Below are 17,809 nucleotides of genomic sequence, written 5' to 3'. Positions count from 1 at the left end.
CATAGTAAGCTCCTACTCATCTTTCCCACACCCAAACAAACAAGATGTGTACTTTTAAGATGGTCATTGTTTAATTTCAATTTTTTTGGTATATTATATATGAAGTAGCAAAATTTGTATCCTTGCTAAATTTAAAACTTATATCATCTTTGTTTATTTTAATGTTAACTTTGATAGGTTTTGTTTTAATGGTTTGATACGCTTTCATTAAATTTCAACTTTTATCCTCATATATATGAGAATAGTATCTCAAGATATTGCATAATTACGTACTTTTGGACTTTCGTTTGATAACTATTTTACTTCTAATTTTTTGTTTTTAAAAAATTAAACATATTTCCTCTCTATTTTTTTAGAATGATTTGCAACTTTATTAAGTACAAGAGTTGAATTCTTAACCAAATTTTAAAAATAAAAATAAATTTTATTTTTTTAATTTGACTTAAGAAATATTCATAGGCTTAATTTTTAAAAACTGCAAATGAAATAGTTACCAAATGGACTTTATACCATAAGTTTTAGCATTATTTTGATGGATGAACTATCAAAACCTTTAGCTTAGTTACTAAATTTAGAAGTAAAACAATCAATTTTGTTCTAGAATTTTCAAATTGTTTTGTATTTATTTTCTCACATTTTCTTAAAGGTAGGATTTGATTTCTAAGTTAAATTCACAATAAAATTAAATAATAATAGTAATAATATTTTTAATTTTCAAAACCTGGCCAGAATTTTGAAAGTATTGCCAAACTGAAAAAATAGATAGCAAAACAAAAAGCTTATCTACCGACGTAGTGTTTATAAATTCAATTTTAAAAACAAAAAATTAAATGGATATCAAACAAAAATTACGAAGATTTGTATATACCAATTGCGTCTAAACTATGCTATTTTTAATCATTTTAGTGCATTGGCACATTAATACATATAATCAAGGTGTTATAATTAAAGGCTAAAATAGATATCTTGAAAGTTTGATTTAAATATAATAATTGCAATCAATAAAGAAAATAAAATGGCACTCAAACCATTTTAGATTGTATTCAAAATTTGAGAGATAGGAGCAATAACATAAAAAATACCTATATCCAAGATGAATTCAAAATGGCATAAAGAAATAAAAACAAACAGAAGACTTCTCAGACCATTTTTTTACAGCCATTTGAAATTCACATAACTGGAATGGTATTGGAGAACATAGCTCTACATCAATTTTCTACTTGAATACAGAATTGCAAGTATACACATTCTCCCTTGTTTCTGAGGCTGATTAACCCAGTCTCTTCTTTTTTGATTCCTTTTATGGGCTGATGATGGGTGGAGAAAATGTAGTGTATTTATCTACAAATTTAGAACTCGACTTCACTATTCTTGCACTTGGAGTATTCTTCAAACCAAAACAAAAAACGTTCACGAACTATCGCGCAAAGTCGGGAAACTGAGTCCATTTTTTAGATGGCTGACTGAAGTAGGCCATGCCCATTTCAGAATATTTGGGCCTAAGACCTGACAATAATATTGACACCCTGGATGAGTTTATCTTGTTCTGTTTTTATTCAGAACTCAAATGAGTACCATATGGACAGATCATAGATTCAATAATATAAGATAAGATATGACAAGAAAACTTAGAATGTTGGGTTATTACAAAGTTTTCTTTATATAAGATGTAACAAGGAAACTTTTTAATAACCCAACATTCAGAATGTAGAACACATGGGAACATGTTGGTGCAGACAGACAAATATATGCAGACAAAAGAGGTAAGAAGAAGAAGACACCAACCAAGGTCATATTTTTATAAGCACCGAGATCGAATGGGTGCTGATAGCTCTGTCCAGACTTTCTAGCCAACCATGCTGCACGTATTCCTTCATAATACTGGTCGGAAGAAACACCGATTCTCACTCAATAACCAGAGGGAGAAGAAATTCATGTTCATACGTCCAAATATCCAACTGTGAATCCATATTATACCTCTATAGTTGTCATATTTCGAATGATGAGGTAGATATGCCAACCCAGAAGAGTTCCAAGAGTCGAGCTCAGGGAAATCATCATCACCGCGCAAATAACCTAAAACATAAGAGTTGAGTTAATTTTTTTTTGTAAAATCTGACCAATGACAATATTTATTAGGATATATGAGTCAAAATTTCTCTATACACCTCATGGTTATATCAAGTAGCATCTGGCATAGCAAAGTTTAAGTTAGGTTGGTTAAAGCATGGGTCGAAATAAATAGTACAATAGGTGTGGACTAAATCGATAAACTGAAGACTCAAGACTTAGCTCGATTCAGCTCAGTTTATCAACTTACTAATTTATAACATTTTTTTTTCTCTAGAAAATGTTTTGATATTTTTTTTGTATGAAAACCGCTTAGAGACTTATAACTAATGAAAATCCTACTCAGGAATTTCACAAGCATTTTGGCCACATTCTTGTTCCCCAACATTTGAAAACGTGATGCTGCATAAACAGCCCATCAATTAGCATGCTTAGCTTAGCAACAAGTGGGGAAGAAGCATTAAAGAGAAGCATTCAACCTAATGAGCATCGCTCAACGGTAATTGGCATTTATTACCTCCCTTAAGGTTAGAAGTTTTTATCCCATTTATTGTACTAAAAAGAATAAATAAATAGAATCTTGGTACTAGAAACCGAGCATAGCTTAATTGGCATACGAGTGTGCTAGAAACCACAAGGTCTGTGGTTTGAATCTCCCTACTCCCAATTATACTAAAAAAGATAAATAAATAAAATCCTGGTGCATGCTTTACTAATTTGCAATAATACAGAGTAACCAGATGAATGCAAAATTATGAAATTAAGATTAATGAAAACAGATATAGGTTAATATGAACAAACAACTTACATAGAAAATCTTCAAAGGAAGCGTCCCTTCAAAATTCCAGTTCTTCTGAAATGCACAGCTCACAATGATGAACTAAACAACCAAAACTCAAGTTATAAGCAAAAAATTAGATTCATTGTCAAAAAAAAAAAAAAAAAAAAAAAAAAAAAAAAAAAAAAAAAAAAAAAAAGGAAAACGAAAAAGGCATACTGTAGAATATAAGCTTGCCAAAGTCCCGTATGAGACGAGAACAAAAAAGGACTTGTAGTTCCAATAACCAACACAGTTATTTATCCACAAACAATGATGGTCCTGCATCCAATTTAAACCAACATGAAGTGGAAGAATAAACCACAAGCATTCAGTTTTATCCATATCTGAAATTAAGGGCCAAAGTTCAATTGTTATGCATCAGGTAGAATAGAACCTACCATTCTCAAAACACACCTTCTGCAAACTCGACAATGATGGGCCCTCAGAGGCTTGTAGGTGCTACACTTTTCACACTGCTTCATCTGTAAAGCCTGTTATTAAATTGAATTGGTATCAATGACAAAAACCCAAGACAGAGTATGCAATTGAATTAATTTCTTATTTTCTTTACCAAAAAAAATAATTTTCCTGTTGCATGGAGAAAGATCATTTGTGGCTCAATTCCAACTCATAAAGGTGCCACTGGATTCTAGGTTCATATTTACTCAATGAAACAGTACCTTGAGTATCAAGAAAGAGAAGGAATGGGAAATGTATTATAGTCAACCAAGATTCAAGGGTTTATTAATTATCTGTTACCGACAAACCAGTACCATACTTGAGTTTCAAAACTATATGTACCTTTTTTGGATAAGCCAATGTATTTCCTCATTGTTCTAATCTTCAAGGGTCTTAATAAGCATAGGATTAAAAGGTTCACCATTAGGATAGGATAAGATTTTTCCATATGATTTCACTGCCATTGAATTACTGTTCAATCAACCATTGATCCATTGCTTCTATTCAAATAAGGTCACCCTCTAAAGCGAGCAGTTATTAATCAGAAATTCGGCAGTACAAGCTGTAGTTGAATGTTTAGCTGCATAGTTATAATAATTTATCTTACATACTTTAGCTTTACGATCCCGAACAACCTTGCTCAAATTGTGACTCAGGCATTATGATACCATAGAGCAGTGTGGAATATATTCAGCTTGAACGACAAAGCTAAGATGTGAAAATATTTAGATATATTATGAAATTACATAAAACTATCAAATATCTTTTCAGCAACTGACGTACTCAGGAGCTAAATTAATAGAGGCCTACATAGGTAGAATATTCTTGGAGACCAATATAAGACAAAGTAAATCGTTAATCAAATAAAACTAGATCAGGACAAAGATCCTTTGTTGGGATTTTGGTGGCCGTCCAGTACTACTTTAAATATATCAAAATATCATATACTTCAAACAAAAACCAAATGAAGATAACAAAGAAAACCTACTGAATTTGATTCGTAACATCTATTAACGAACATAGTTTATACGAATTCTTTCCTGAAAAAAGTGATTACCAATTCATAATTGAGCTCCAATACTACATAGTTTTATTGATTCTATTCCTCTCACTTGAAACCACAGTAATATCAACTAAGGCTCAAAACCCACAACCAATCCAACATGTTCTAACAAGCAAAATCAATAAGTTCATAAATGGACCCTCATCAATTCCACCTCCCCAAAAGAACACAAAGCATCATCTCCAAATAGAAACCTCAAAATCCACAGTATAAATCAGAGAAAACGAAGAATCCAGCTCGTAGTTCCAAAATTCTTAAAAGTAAATGAATTGAAATGCAAAACTTACGGAATTCTTGGCATCTTGATCGGAGCCAGAAGTTTCTTCAACATCGGGCAAATAGGAAGAGGGAACCGAACCAGGGTCGGTGAGAACACAAACAGCGAAAGAGAAAAGGCAAAGGGAAGCCAAGGAAGTGAAAATCAAGAAGTTAATTAAACCAGGAGAGGTATGCAAACCAGTCCAATCGTGAATGAAAATGAACACCGTAATGTAATACACAAAACCCATCAAGGATAACACAGAAAAGATGGGAAGTGATATGAATTTCTTCATATTCATCTGGGATTCGAGCAGAGTAAGAGCGAAAACAGAGCGAGCTTGGGAATTTCAGGATTTTAGCTGCCGGGGCAATTTGGTCAACCGGGCAATTTTCAATGTTCAGAAATGGGGCCGTGTTTGGGCTTGACAAAAACCCGGTCCGTGTTCGTAGCCCAAAGTTCGTAGCGAAGAGCTGGCCTAACAACTTGGGCCCGTTTGGTTTTATTTATTTATTTTTAGATTTTGAATATTTTAAGCCTATAAAGTCATTCCACCCTTAAATTTCTTACTTTGGTATCTACTTTTTCCTAACATTTTTAAGAACTAAGTCAGATTTTAAAAACTAAAACATTTAGTTTTTTTTTTTGAATTTGACTTAGAATTCAATTATGACACTAGTTGCAAAATATTATAAAAATCGAGAAAATAATTTTCATTTTCAAAAATAAAATAAAAAATCACCAAATTGGAGCTTGACTATTCAGTTTCCTTGATGTAACTAATTAGTCCTAACTTTACTAACTAACCTAGGTCAGTTTTAAAAATGTTTTCATTTATGATTTCTCATATTTGTTTTGTTTCATGTTCTTTCTTTTTAATTGAAATATATATATAACCTTTAATAGTATATTGCATTTTTAAAAAATAGGTGGGAATAGAAAGTATTGATAAAAATATGGTAGTTTTTCTAGAAGGAAAATCGTGTATCCCGTACAAGATTAGGCTTTAATCCAGTCAGCACTAAGTTAGTATAGTCGATGGAATAGTTAAGGACGTACTCGTGGACCGAGTCCATGATTTTCATAATTGTGGACCTAGTCCACAATTTCTTTTTTTTTTTTTTTTTTTAAATAATCAATTTAACTAGTTTTTTCTAATTTTTAACTAATAATTTCCTTCATTACTAAATTTAATTATATATTTAATCTGCAATGAAAACATAATTATTCTGCACTCATATTAAAAAAAAATTGTGACTTCACTAAGTAGTATCTCTCCACAAATAAATAAATAAAGATCTCATGATATTAAAGAAGATTTACAATCAGTTCTTTAATTTGGAAATAGAAGTTTACACGAAATTTAAAGACGACCCCTCTAGCCCTTACCCCACATGAGGGTTGTCTTCATGTGCCTCTAAATTAGCTTCACCCTGTTGTTGTTGTCGTCTACGACGAATACGTCATTGACCAGTGTCAGCAACGTTGAGTTGTCTTATTTGTTGAAAAATAATGTTGACCAATGTTTGGTCACACATTGGACCAAACTTTGGTAAATCATGCTATCTTGAATATTATTGTACTTCTGCGATGAAATTATTCTGTACAATGAAAAAAATTAATATTAAACAACATTCATATCATATATTTAGGAAATGTCTGATTTTAAATCTCTTACCATGCAGTAATAGTAAGCGTCGTCAAGTGTGATAAATTGCCTCGTGATTGAATTGTACTAGGAAAAGTAGTCATCTGATACAACTGATCCACTTGTTATTTCTTCCTGTGCACAACGATCATGTCGTGCATGCCAGTAGGATATATATTCTGCGTGAATTCGACGTCAGTCTTGGTCGTGCTTACCTCTCAAATCAATCTGGTGTAGTACTGGGAGTGTATAACACAACGAAGGTGCAATTTGTCACAGACCGAATTGTCTCAACACACGATATGGATGATGCCACTCTACTATATGGAAGCATATAAGAGGGCTAACGGTCAAATGTCATGACCATCATGACAGTAATCAGGTAGCGATGACCAAATATGTAACATCTCGATTTTTTTAGGAAAATTTAAGTTAATTATCTCAAATTGCTGAGTTTTAGTTTCCTAATCTTTGGAATTTGGAAACAAATTGTTACAGTTGAAGAAATTTTATTGGTTAATGTGGATTATTTGAGTATGAGTTTTAAATTAATTAGAAGAGATAATTGAATTATTTGTACAAGAAATTTTGAGTTTTTGTGAAATTTGAAAGAGAAAAGAGAAAATTGTGGTTTTACGATTTTACCTTCTTTTCCAAAATTTATTTAAAGAATCAGGAAAAGATAATTGGTTTATTTGGAAGTAATTAAATCAAGTACTTAAAAATATTTGTAAATTTGGATTCAAGTTAATTTGGAAAGTTAGAATTTAATTTTGAGATTTAGAATTTTTGGAAAGAAGTGATTTAAAGTTGGTAAATTTATTTTTAGGTTTATTTAATTAATTGGAGAAGAGGTGAAAGATTTGAGTTTGATATGACATATTTATTAAGGAAAGAATATATATATATATATTCTTTCCTTTCCTTTTCTTAAATTCCAAAACCCCTATATATATATATATATTATTTATATATTTGTGTGGTGGAGAATTAAAAAGAAAAAAATGTGAAAATTTCAAACCCCCACTTTTTCACTTTCTCTCTGATTTAAACGAACTTTGGTTGTTGCAACGCCGACGTCCACATCCTTTCTTCCGTCAAGTTGCAACCGCACCACTCCGACCTTCACGTTGCCAGATCTGCTCGCCGTTGGTCCTTCTCTCTTCCAGTCGTTGTCCTCTGTCGAATGCCGTTGTGAGGTTCGTAGTTTTGGAATAAGATCTAAATGATTTTCATGGTTTTATTGGATCTTGAATACTCAATAAATAACGTATTTAATTATCATTTCAATCGTGATTTTGGAGGTTGAATTTGAAAGTTTGAAGGAGTTTAAAAGGTCGTTAGTGTACTGTCAAGTAGAGTTAAGGTGATTTCAGTAAGAATTTTGGATTTAATTCAAAGATTATGGAGATTAGAAGGGGTTAATTACTCAAATATTTGGCTCGATTAAGGATTCAAGAATTTCACAAAGATTCAATTGCTTTTTAGTTCAACCTAATATCAAAGTAAGTAATCTTACTACTGGAACCACCTTTGTGTCGGGTGAAAAATTTACGATTTATTTTGAGGATTTTAAGACTAGTTACAAGGATAATTTTGATTGTTTCGAGATTTAATGGACTGTTTAGAAAGATATATGAGCATGTGATAATATGTCTGAATCATGTTAATGTATGAGCATGATTTAGAATTTTATGAGACATATTACAAGTACGATTGACCATGACCCTAAATAATGAATTAAGCGACACTACTACTGGAATGTCTTAAAGCTAGGTGAAAGTTAGAGCATTTGTTGATGTACATATTTATGTAATTTATTATGAAAGTGTGTAGGCTATATAATGTATTATGAAATTTCGAATGTTTGATTGTTTACATGAGTTAGTACATGAAAGTGATGTACTAGAGTTGAACCATTAAAACTAGATTAAACACGTACGTTTAGGTTAATTAACATGATCTCAATGAGGAGATTTTAGAGGACTTATGATTATGTGAATGTTATATGTAATATGAAGTTAAATGTAATCTCTTTTTCTTTCCAGATTATGTGATTGCATGACAATGATGTATGTTCGAGGGCGCTAGTACATGAAAGAGATGTACTAGGGTTGGTGTATATGAAAATGATACACACCTAGAGGGTACTGGGGTGTACGTAAGAGGTGCATGCTTAGTGGGTTATGTGTATATGAAAGAGGTGTATACATAACCATGTGTATGAAAGAGGTATGCATCCCTACATTCATAAAGAGGATTTGGGGTGTACGAAAGAGGTACACACGCAGTAGGTTATGTGTATACGAAAGAGGTATATACATAACCATGTGTACGAAAGAGGTACACACTTAGTAGTTTATGTGTATACGAAACAGGTGTATACATAACCATGTGTACGAAAGAGGTACACACTCAGTGGATTATGTGTATACGAAAGAGGTGTATACATAACCATGTGTACGAAAGAGGTACACATTCAGTGGGTTATGTGTATACAAAAGTGGTGTATACATAATCATGTGTACGAAAGAGGTACACATTCAGTGCATTATGTGTATACAAAAGAGGTGTATGCATAACCATGTATACGTAAGAGGTACACATTCAGTGGCTTATGTGTATATGAAAGAGGTGTATGCATAACCATGTGTACAAAAGAGGTACACGTCCCTACATTCATAGAGAAGACCTGGGGTGTACGTAGGAGGTGCACTCTAGGGGAAAGGAAAAAGAGTGAGCCATGTAAGGGAAATTTTCATGTCCCACTAGTAGAAAGCTTCAATTCATGTTGCATTTATTGGACATAAATGCTTAGCCTGACCCTAGTAGTGGGGTTACTTACTGAGTATTTTATACTCACCATTTCTCATGTTTATGTTTTAGATAAGGGCAAGGACGCACTGGCGAATGACAAGAGGAATCCTTGAACGAGCCACTAGGGGCCAGTTTTATGCTTCTGCTCATGATATTTAGATTTCTTTTCATGTTTCTCAACTTTCAATTTGATGTTTGAAACTTACTATTAAGATTTGTTTTTAGACCTATTTATATCATTTATGGTTTACGGGTATCCTATCGTCTGTTTTTAATATTTGAATTTAATGAAGGTCTTTTGAGTTCAACTTATTTATTTAGCATTTATTTCACTATAGGATGTTGTTTTAAGTTCCATGCATGCATGTGTTTAGTAACGGCCTAACTTGAGTCCTAGGGGGTCGGGTCGTTACAAAATATCTTGCTTGTATGGCGTCCAATTAATTTGACAAAAAAAGAAGAAGATAACTCTACACCCAAAATGTTTTAAATATTCATTTATATATACATTTGTTATCTGATTGTGCATCAGTCAATCAAATATTTTCTGGTATATTAGCAACATATTTGCTGAATGTTTAGAGACAGCTAATACACCACTCCATCTAAAATTATAAAAAAAATACAATTAATCTATATTCTTACATAAAATGATAATGGAATAAATATATAAATGAAATAATATCTGGCACTAAGTGGACGATGACCTGGGGCCTATAACTGGACTTGTGGTGCTATAATTTGAAATCTATCATAAGCCCATACATGTAGCAATATTAGTGACCCCGCTACTTCCAATGCTTATGCATTGGTAGCTCGACAAAGTTCTCTATAAAGCCATGCAAGACAGGCACCACCCCACGAGTACGTACCAACATGCTCGAAATCAGATAGTAGAGGGAGAAACATAAGATGTACTAGAGTGTTCGACTTGTCAGCGAACAAAAATCCTCTAATAAGCTGCATAATGTATGCTTGTGCATACCTACGTGAAGGAACTCTAAAACTAGAGGACCTGTGAGTGGAAGCGGATCATTCCAAACTCCATTGTGAAAGAACATAAACATTGACAATCATACAGTAATGATTATGAATTAAAGATAAATTACAACATACTTCTTAACAAAATACAAGGGATCGAAAAGACAATACCTTTGAAGAAATCTTTATTCATGTATTTCCCTCGATCAAACACCAACGTGTCGAACAACACGAACGCAACGAGCAACTAGAACTTCCTCGATCACCAGCGAGTAAAACTCGATCCTTAAACAGACGGACGCCACCACAAGATTACTTTGGTATTCTCAGTTTGACAAACCAGGAGTTGTGGGCTCTGTATGATTTTGGATAGATGGAAGGATTGGAGTGAACGAGCAAACGATCGAGTAGAAGACCGAGTAATGAACATAAAGATCGTGTAGCAAATGGAAGTCTATCGCATAGACTCAACGCTCGATCGTTTAGAATCGATTACTATCATATAGTAAAACTCGATGCGATCGTTTAGTCTCTCAATTAATAATCTGATTACTTGTTACATGTGGAATCAATAAATGAAAAACCATTTTTCTTATTTATCCCATTTAGCCATAAAACCGTCTAACCACCCATTAAGGGTGGTTATTGGAGAAAAAGAAAATTAATTATCACATAATTAATAAATTATAAATAAATACAATAACTAATTTATCATATTATATTTATAACCTATAGTTTTAATATTGTATCATATGCAACATATAAACCATAGTTCTTTTTCTCTTTTTGTGGCATTTAATATAAATCATATTTATATAATTCTTCCTATCAAATAATAATGTATCAAATACATCATATCAATTATATCATATATAATCGAATTAATTTAATTATATCATATATAATCAAATTTTCTCTTGTTAATTTAAACATTTCAAACTAACCCAAAAACTGATTCTCAACTTGAATCCATTGAGCTACCATGGGGACCTTATAGACTTGTAGCTTGAAGCTCCAATAATATGTGAATAACTGACTAAAATCTTTAATCATGATATCCACCATTTGTTAACTGCCGGTCACTCCACTAAAGATCGACAATTGCACTCTTCGCACTACAAATATATTTTTTTGTCCATTGGATAAACCAATAAATAGTATGATGACCTTTCACAAATCACTTGTAAGTACAACTGAGCCAATTTACTGTTTTGCCTTTGTAGTTATATCTAGCTCTTTAAGTACCACTGATTCCTCTAATGAATAATAGATCATAGTCCCACTATGACTAAATCCTTCTCGGGCCAAGAGAAGGTGTGGTGCCAAATTGTTCAAGCCCAGAAATCAACCCTTAAGAGAGCAATTTATCTACTTACCCCTACTTCGGGGAATGAGTGAATTCCATCTTGTGTAACTGAGTTCCTAACTTCCCAATCAAACGAATCCTTAAAATGGTAGGTTTGTTGAGTTGGCGATTTGGCTACTCTCACTCATGCAAATCAAAAGACCGCCCTCATAGGCAGAAGTTCACAACTCACTCAGGATTAAGGTCATGTTACCTATGGTCATCATAGTGAAATGAAAGTCTCAATTATGAACGACATTATATAACGAGACTAAACATTTTGTGGTCCGATCTTATATAAACTCCTTTGTATAGAATATCCCTGTTTGCATGTCTAATACATGAATGTCAGGATTAGATAATTTGTAGCACTTTATAACATTTGTAACACCTACAAAGCGGGTTATATTCGTAGTGTCACTAGGATAAGGTATCCCTCTTTTATCCATATACTACAGACCAATTAGGTTATCACTTAAAGCATGATCCATTTGTATGTCTCCACATACATGCTTAAGTTACAACGATAACCATGGATTTAGTTTATTGGTTTGTGGTTAATGCAACTAAAATATCTCATATTTCATAGATTGAAGTGAATAAAATATCATATATTATAAATTATAAAGATGTTTGTTCATACATGTATTTACAAACTACAGAACCCTACGAGATTTAGGGCATCAACCCAACAATCTTCCACTTGTCCTAAAGCTAGTGGGGTGTACAAGATAATCTCATTACAAGTACACAAAATAATAAACCAGGGCACAAACGCCTAGTACAAGATCTCCCACTTGCCCTAGTCCAGCTGTGGTCTGTCCCATAAACCCATACTCTGCAGGTGACCCTCAAACACTGTAGCCATGAGGGCCTTTGTAAACGGATCAGTAACGTTGTGCTCCGAAGCTATCTTTGTGACAATCACGTCCCCTCGATGCACAATCTCTCGGATGAGATGGTATTTCTGCTCTATGTGCTTGTCGCGCTTATGACTTCGAGGCTCATAGGAATTCGCCACAACACCACTATATCATAATAAAGGGTGATGGGCCTAGACATGTCTAGAACAACTTCCAGACCAGTCAGGAACTTCTTGAGCCAAACGGCCTCCTTAGCAACTTCATAAGCCGCTACATACTCGACCTCTATGGTGGAGTCAGCATGCACCCTTACTTGGTGCTTCGCCATACTACAACCCCTCCGTTAAGAGTGAACACTGATCCTGAAGTGGATTTCTTAGAATCCTTATCAGTATGAAAATTAGAGTCTGTGTATCTTGTAAGGATCAAATCCTTAGAACCATACATAAACATATAGTCCTTCGTTCTCCAAAGATACTTGAGGACGTTCTTGACGACTGTCCAGTGACCCTGTCCTGGATTAGTCTGATATCTACTGACTATCCTTATAATATAATAGATGTCAGGTCTAGTACATAACATTGCGTACATCAAATTGCCTACAACAGATGCATAGGGGACCCTTCTCATTTCCTTAACTTTTTGAGGTGTCTTAGGACACTATTCCTTAGACAACGTAACTTCGTGCCCAAAAGGAAATAGGCCCCTCTTGGAGTTCTGCATCGAGTACTTGATCAACACATTGTCAATGTACGATGCCTGAGACAGTGCTAGCACTTTGTTATTTCGATCCTAAAAGTTCTGAATCCCAAAAATAAACTGAGCCTCTCCCAAATCTTTCATTTGGAATTAGGTCGCTAGCCATTTCTTAACTGAAGTCAGTAAGCCTACATCATTCCCAATGAGTAGGATATCGTCTACACATAACACTAGAAAAACTACTGAACTGTTGATGATTTTTTTGTATACACAAGGCTCATCAACGTTTTGGTCAAAGCCATAAGATTTGATCGCAGTATCAAACCTTATGTTCCAAGATCGAGATGCCTGTTTCAGTCCATAAATGGACCGATTCAGCTTACAAACCTTTTGCTCTTGACTTTGGGTTATGAATCCCTCGGGTTGCACCATATAAATGGTCTCTTCAAGATTGCCATTTAGAAACACAGTCTTTGAAGGAACTCTTATCAAAGAGTACCTCTGAGCGGAAGCGAGATCGTTCCAAACTCATTATGACAAAATTAATGCATTCACAGTCAAACAGAACAAATATGTAATATTCAACAAATTAACAGCATGCTTTGAAACTTAAACAATAAAAGAATGAAGACATAACAGTTGAAGAACTCTTCTTCACCAAAACTTGTTCTCCTCCGAGGAATGCTCTTCTTCTCGCTCTCGCTGAGAATGTCCACTGCAGTCGTTCACCAAATCACGGTCGTCTACCTATGAACGGCCTCCACATGAACATAGCAATGGGGAGGACACCACCATTTAGAACCCTGGTATTCTTGGTGTGAGAATCTAGGAGGTGTGGGCTCTATTGGATTTGACGGAGGGAAGGAGGAAGAGAAGATCGTATACCACGACTAAGCAAGTGGGAGAAGGCTGAAGTCTATCGTATAGATGATGTTTGATCGTTTAGGAAGTGGTACACGATCGTTTAGTAACTAGGTTGTGATCGTATAGACGATCGTTTAGTAAACGCTCGGGTGCGCGATCGTTTAGGAAAAAGTTAGACGATCATTAAGAAAATCCTATGCGATCGTTTAGTAAGTTGTGCACGTGTATACAATCATGTAGAAACGTTGAGCTATCGTGTAGGCTCTCAATTTGCTATACGATAGACAGTATACACAATATGTGAGCGAATGACTGATCTTTTTGCAAAATGAAAACGATTTTCCTTTTATTCTTCAGTTACGAAAACTGAAAGCAACCTCCCACTATCACACGATTACGGAGAAAATGCTGGCATAATTATCCTATAATTGTCCAAAAATAAATAATAAATATAATCATATTATATTCATTAATCTATAGTTTAATATCACATCAAATGCAATACATTAACCATATTCTTTTCTCCTCTACTAGATATAAATCATATTTATATCAATTTTCCTCCAAATAATGTATCTCATACATAATGTCAATCATATCATATATAATTAACTAGTTCAATCATATCATATATAATCGAACTCCCTCTTGTCAATTTGAACACTTCAAACTGACCCAAAAACTGATTCTCAACTTGAATCCATTGAGCTACCAAGGGGACCTTATAGACCTATGGCTCGAAGCTCCAATGGTATGTGAATAGCTGACTAAACTCTTTAGTCACGAGATCCACCATCCGTTAACTGCCAGGCATTGCACTAAAGTCCGACAGCTGCACTTTTCTCACCACAGATATATTCCTATGTTCATCAGATATAACCAAACAATAGTATGATAATCCTTCAGAGGTGCTCGTAAGTACAGCTGGGCCAATTTACCGTTTTGCCTCTGTAGTTACATCTAACTCTTTAAGTACCACTGATCCCTCTAATGAACAATACAACATAGTCCTACTATGTGTGGACACCTCTTGGGCCATGAGAAGATGTGTGACGCCACATTGTTCAAGCCCCAGAATCAACCCTTAAGGGAACAATCTATCTACTCACTTCTTCTTCGGGGAAGGAGTAAGTTCTATCTTGGGTAGTTGAATTCCTAGCTCCTAAATCAGACGAATCCTTAAAGTGGTAGGTTTGAGTTGGCGACATGGCCACTTGCACCCATTCAAATCAAAGGACCGCCCTCAAAGGCAGGAGTTACCAACTCACTCAGAATTGAGGTCATGTTACCTATGGTAATCCTAGTGAAGTGAAGTCTCTGTCATGAACGACGTTATATAACGAGACTATAACACTTTGTGGGCCAGTCTTATACAAACTCATTTGTATAGGACTCCCTGCTCACATGTCCTTACATGAATGATTAGGATCAGACCATCTGTAGCAAGTCATAATACTTGTAACTATTCTACAAAGCAGGCTGCATTCGTAGCATTACCAGGATAAGGTTTCCCTCCTAAATCCATATACTATAGACCATTTTGGTTATCAATTAAGACATGATCCACTTGTATGTCTCCGCATACATGCTTAAGCTACAAACGACAACTAGGGATCTTAGTTTATTGGTTTGTGGTAAAGCAAATAAATCATCTAATGTTCATAGACAATAAGTGAAGAAAATATCATATATTATACATCACAAGCGTTTGTTCAAAATTGTGTTTAAAAACTACTGAACACGAGAGTTTAGGACATCATCCCCAACAATCTTCCAGTTGTCCTAAAGCGAGTGGGGTGTACATAAAGCTAGTACAAAACAATAAACTAGGGCACTAAGGCCCAATACTAAAATATCTCCCACTTGCACTAGTCCAGTCGTGGGTGGTTCTATAAACCCATGCTTTGAAGGTGACCTTCAAATACTATAGCTGTGAAAGCCTTCATAAATGGGTTAGCAACATTGTGCTCCGAAGTTATCTTCATGACTATCACGTCCCCTCGACGCACTATCTCGCAGATGAGATGACTTCCGCTTTATGTGTTTGCTGTGCCTATGACTTTGAGGTTCCTTGGAGTTCGCCACAGCACCACTATTGTCACAATAGAGGGTGATGGGCCTAGACATGTTTAGAATGACTTCAAGCTCTGTTAGGAACTTCCTAAGCCAAACGACCTCCTTAACAGCTTCACAAGCTGCTACGTACTCGGGGTCCATCGTGGAGTCGGCAATGCAACCTTGCTTAATGCTTCGCCATACTACTGCTCCTCCATTAAGAGTAAAAACTGACCCTGAAGTGGACTTCCGAGAGTTTTTATCAATCTGAAAGTCAAAATTCGTGTATTCAGTAAGGATAAAATCCCTAGTTCCATATACGAGCATGTAGTCTCTCATTGTTCGAAGATACTTGAGGATGTTCTTAACTGCAGTCCAGTGACCCTAGCCTAGGTTAGGCTGATACCTACTGACTATTCCCACAGCATAGCAGATGTCTGGTCTAGTACAGAGAATCACATACATCAAACTGTCAACGACAAATGCATATGGGACCCGTCTCATCTCCTCAACCTCTTGAGGCATCTTAGGAAACAGTCCCTTAGACATTTTAACTCTATTCCTGAACGGCAGTAAGCCCCTTTTGAAGTTTTGTATCGAGTACTTGAGTAACATCTTGTCAATGTACGATGCTTGAGGCAGCGCTAACACTTTGTTCTTATGATCCCGAAAGATCTGTATGCCCAGAACAAGCTAAGCCTCTCCCAAATCTTTCATTTGGAATTGGGTCGCTAGCTAGTTCTTTACTGCAGTCAATAGTCCTACATCATTCCCAATGAGTAGGATATCGTCTACATACAATACTAGGAAAACTACTGAATCGTTGATGATCTTCTTGTAAACATAAGGCTCATCAACGTTTTGGTCAAAGCCGTATGATTTGATCGCAGTATCAAACCGAATATTCCAAGATCGAGACACCTTTTTTGACCCAAAATGGACCGATTTAGTTTGCAAACTTTTTACTCTTGACCTTGGGCAATGAATCCCTCGGGCTACACCATATAAATGGTCTCCTCAAGATTGCCATTCAGAAAGGCTGTCTTGATGTCCATTTGCCAAATCTCATAATCATAATAAGCGGAAATGGATAGAAGGATGCAGATCAACTTTAACATGGCAATAGGCGAGAAAGTCTCCTTATAGTCGACTCCTTCCACCTGGGTATAACTCTTTGCCACAAATCGAGCCTTGAAGGTTTGCACCTTCCCATCGACACCCCGTTTCCTCTTATAGATCCATTTGCATCCTATAGGTCTTACCCTATCAGGCTGATCTACAAGATCCCACATTGAGTTGAAGTATATCGAGTCCATCTCGAGATCCATGGCTTTGACCCATTCATCCCGGTCAACATCCTCCATTGCCTTTTGATAAGAAAATGAATCCTCAACGTCGCCACCGGCTACCATAGCTAGGATTTCCGTGAAACCCAGATAGTGAACGGGTGGGTTCACAACCCTCCCACTGCGTCGAGGTTCCTTCAACTCTTGAGGTGGAAACGACCTACCAGATGAACTATCATCAACAACTCTTGCTGATGAAGCAAACCCTTCAACAACTCTTGTTGAAGTTTTAGTAGTTTCGTTGGAAAGCTCACATAACACGACCTTACTACGTGGACTATGCTCTGTAATATAATCCTCCTCCAGGAAGTTAGCATTCGTGGAAACAAACACTCTGTTTTCCGACGGATCATAAAAGTAACCCTATCGTGTACCTTTGGGGTAGCCTATAAAGAGGCACAACCTCGACCGTGGTTCCAATTTCTTTGGATTAGCCTTAAACATATGTGTTGGGTAACCCCATATGCAAAAGTGATGTAAACTAGTTTTACGCCCGTTCCACAACTCCAGAGGTGTTTTT

General features: G+C 35.3%; 1 protein-coding gene across 1 annotated transcript; it reads right to left on the bottom strand.

Moving 5' to 3' along the window:
- Positions 1-1,002: 1,002 nt before the first annotated feature.
- On the bottom strand, positions 1,003-5,086 carry LOC120075161 (DHHC-type zinc finger family protein). Its single transcript, XM_039028343.2, has 7 exons — positions 4,700-5,086; positions 3,289-3,381; positions 3,068-3,169; positions 2,879-2,950; positions 1,978-2,076; positions 1,786-1,881; positions 1,003-1,506 (listed from the first exon to the last, which is right to left on the bottom strand). The coding sequence occupies exons 1-7, from the start codon at positions 4,970-4,972 to the stop codon at positions 1,411-1,413; spliced, it is 831 nt and encodes a 276-aa protein (XP_038884271.1). The 5' UTR covers positions 4,973-5,086; the 3' UTR covers positions 1,003-1,410.
- Between the last annotated feature and the right edge of the window lie 12,723 nt (positions 5,087-17,809).

The sequence above is a fragment of the Benincasa hispida genome, chromosome 4, assembly GCF_027475165.1.
Source record: "Benincasa hispida cultivar pf3 chromosome 4, pf3_genome.v1.1, whole genome shotgun sequence".
NCBI lineage: Eukaryota > Viridiplantae > Streptophyta > Magnoliopsida > Cucurbitales > Cucurbitaceae > Benincasa > Benincasa hispida.
The sequence above is the reverse complement of the archived record's forward strand: the minus strand, read 5'-3'. Positions and strand labels throughout refer to the sequence as shown.

What these genes read in the sequence shown, in the direction of transcription:
- LOC120075161 (XM_039028343.2), bottom strand. Translation starts at nt 4,972, where the DNA reads ATGAATATGAAGAAATTCATATCACTTCCCATCTTTTCTGTGTTATCC. An exon ending in TGGCAAGCTTATATTCTACA is followed by an intron (nt 2,951 to 3,067) that starts GTATGCCTTTTT and finishes TTGGTTGTTTAG; the next exon opens with TTCATCATTGTGAGCTGTGC. An exon ending in TTCCTTTGAAGATTTTCTAT is followed by an intron (nt 2,077 to 2,878) that starts GTAAGTTGTTTG and finishes CTTATGTTTTAG; the next exon opens with GTTATTTGCGCGGTGATGAT.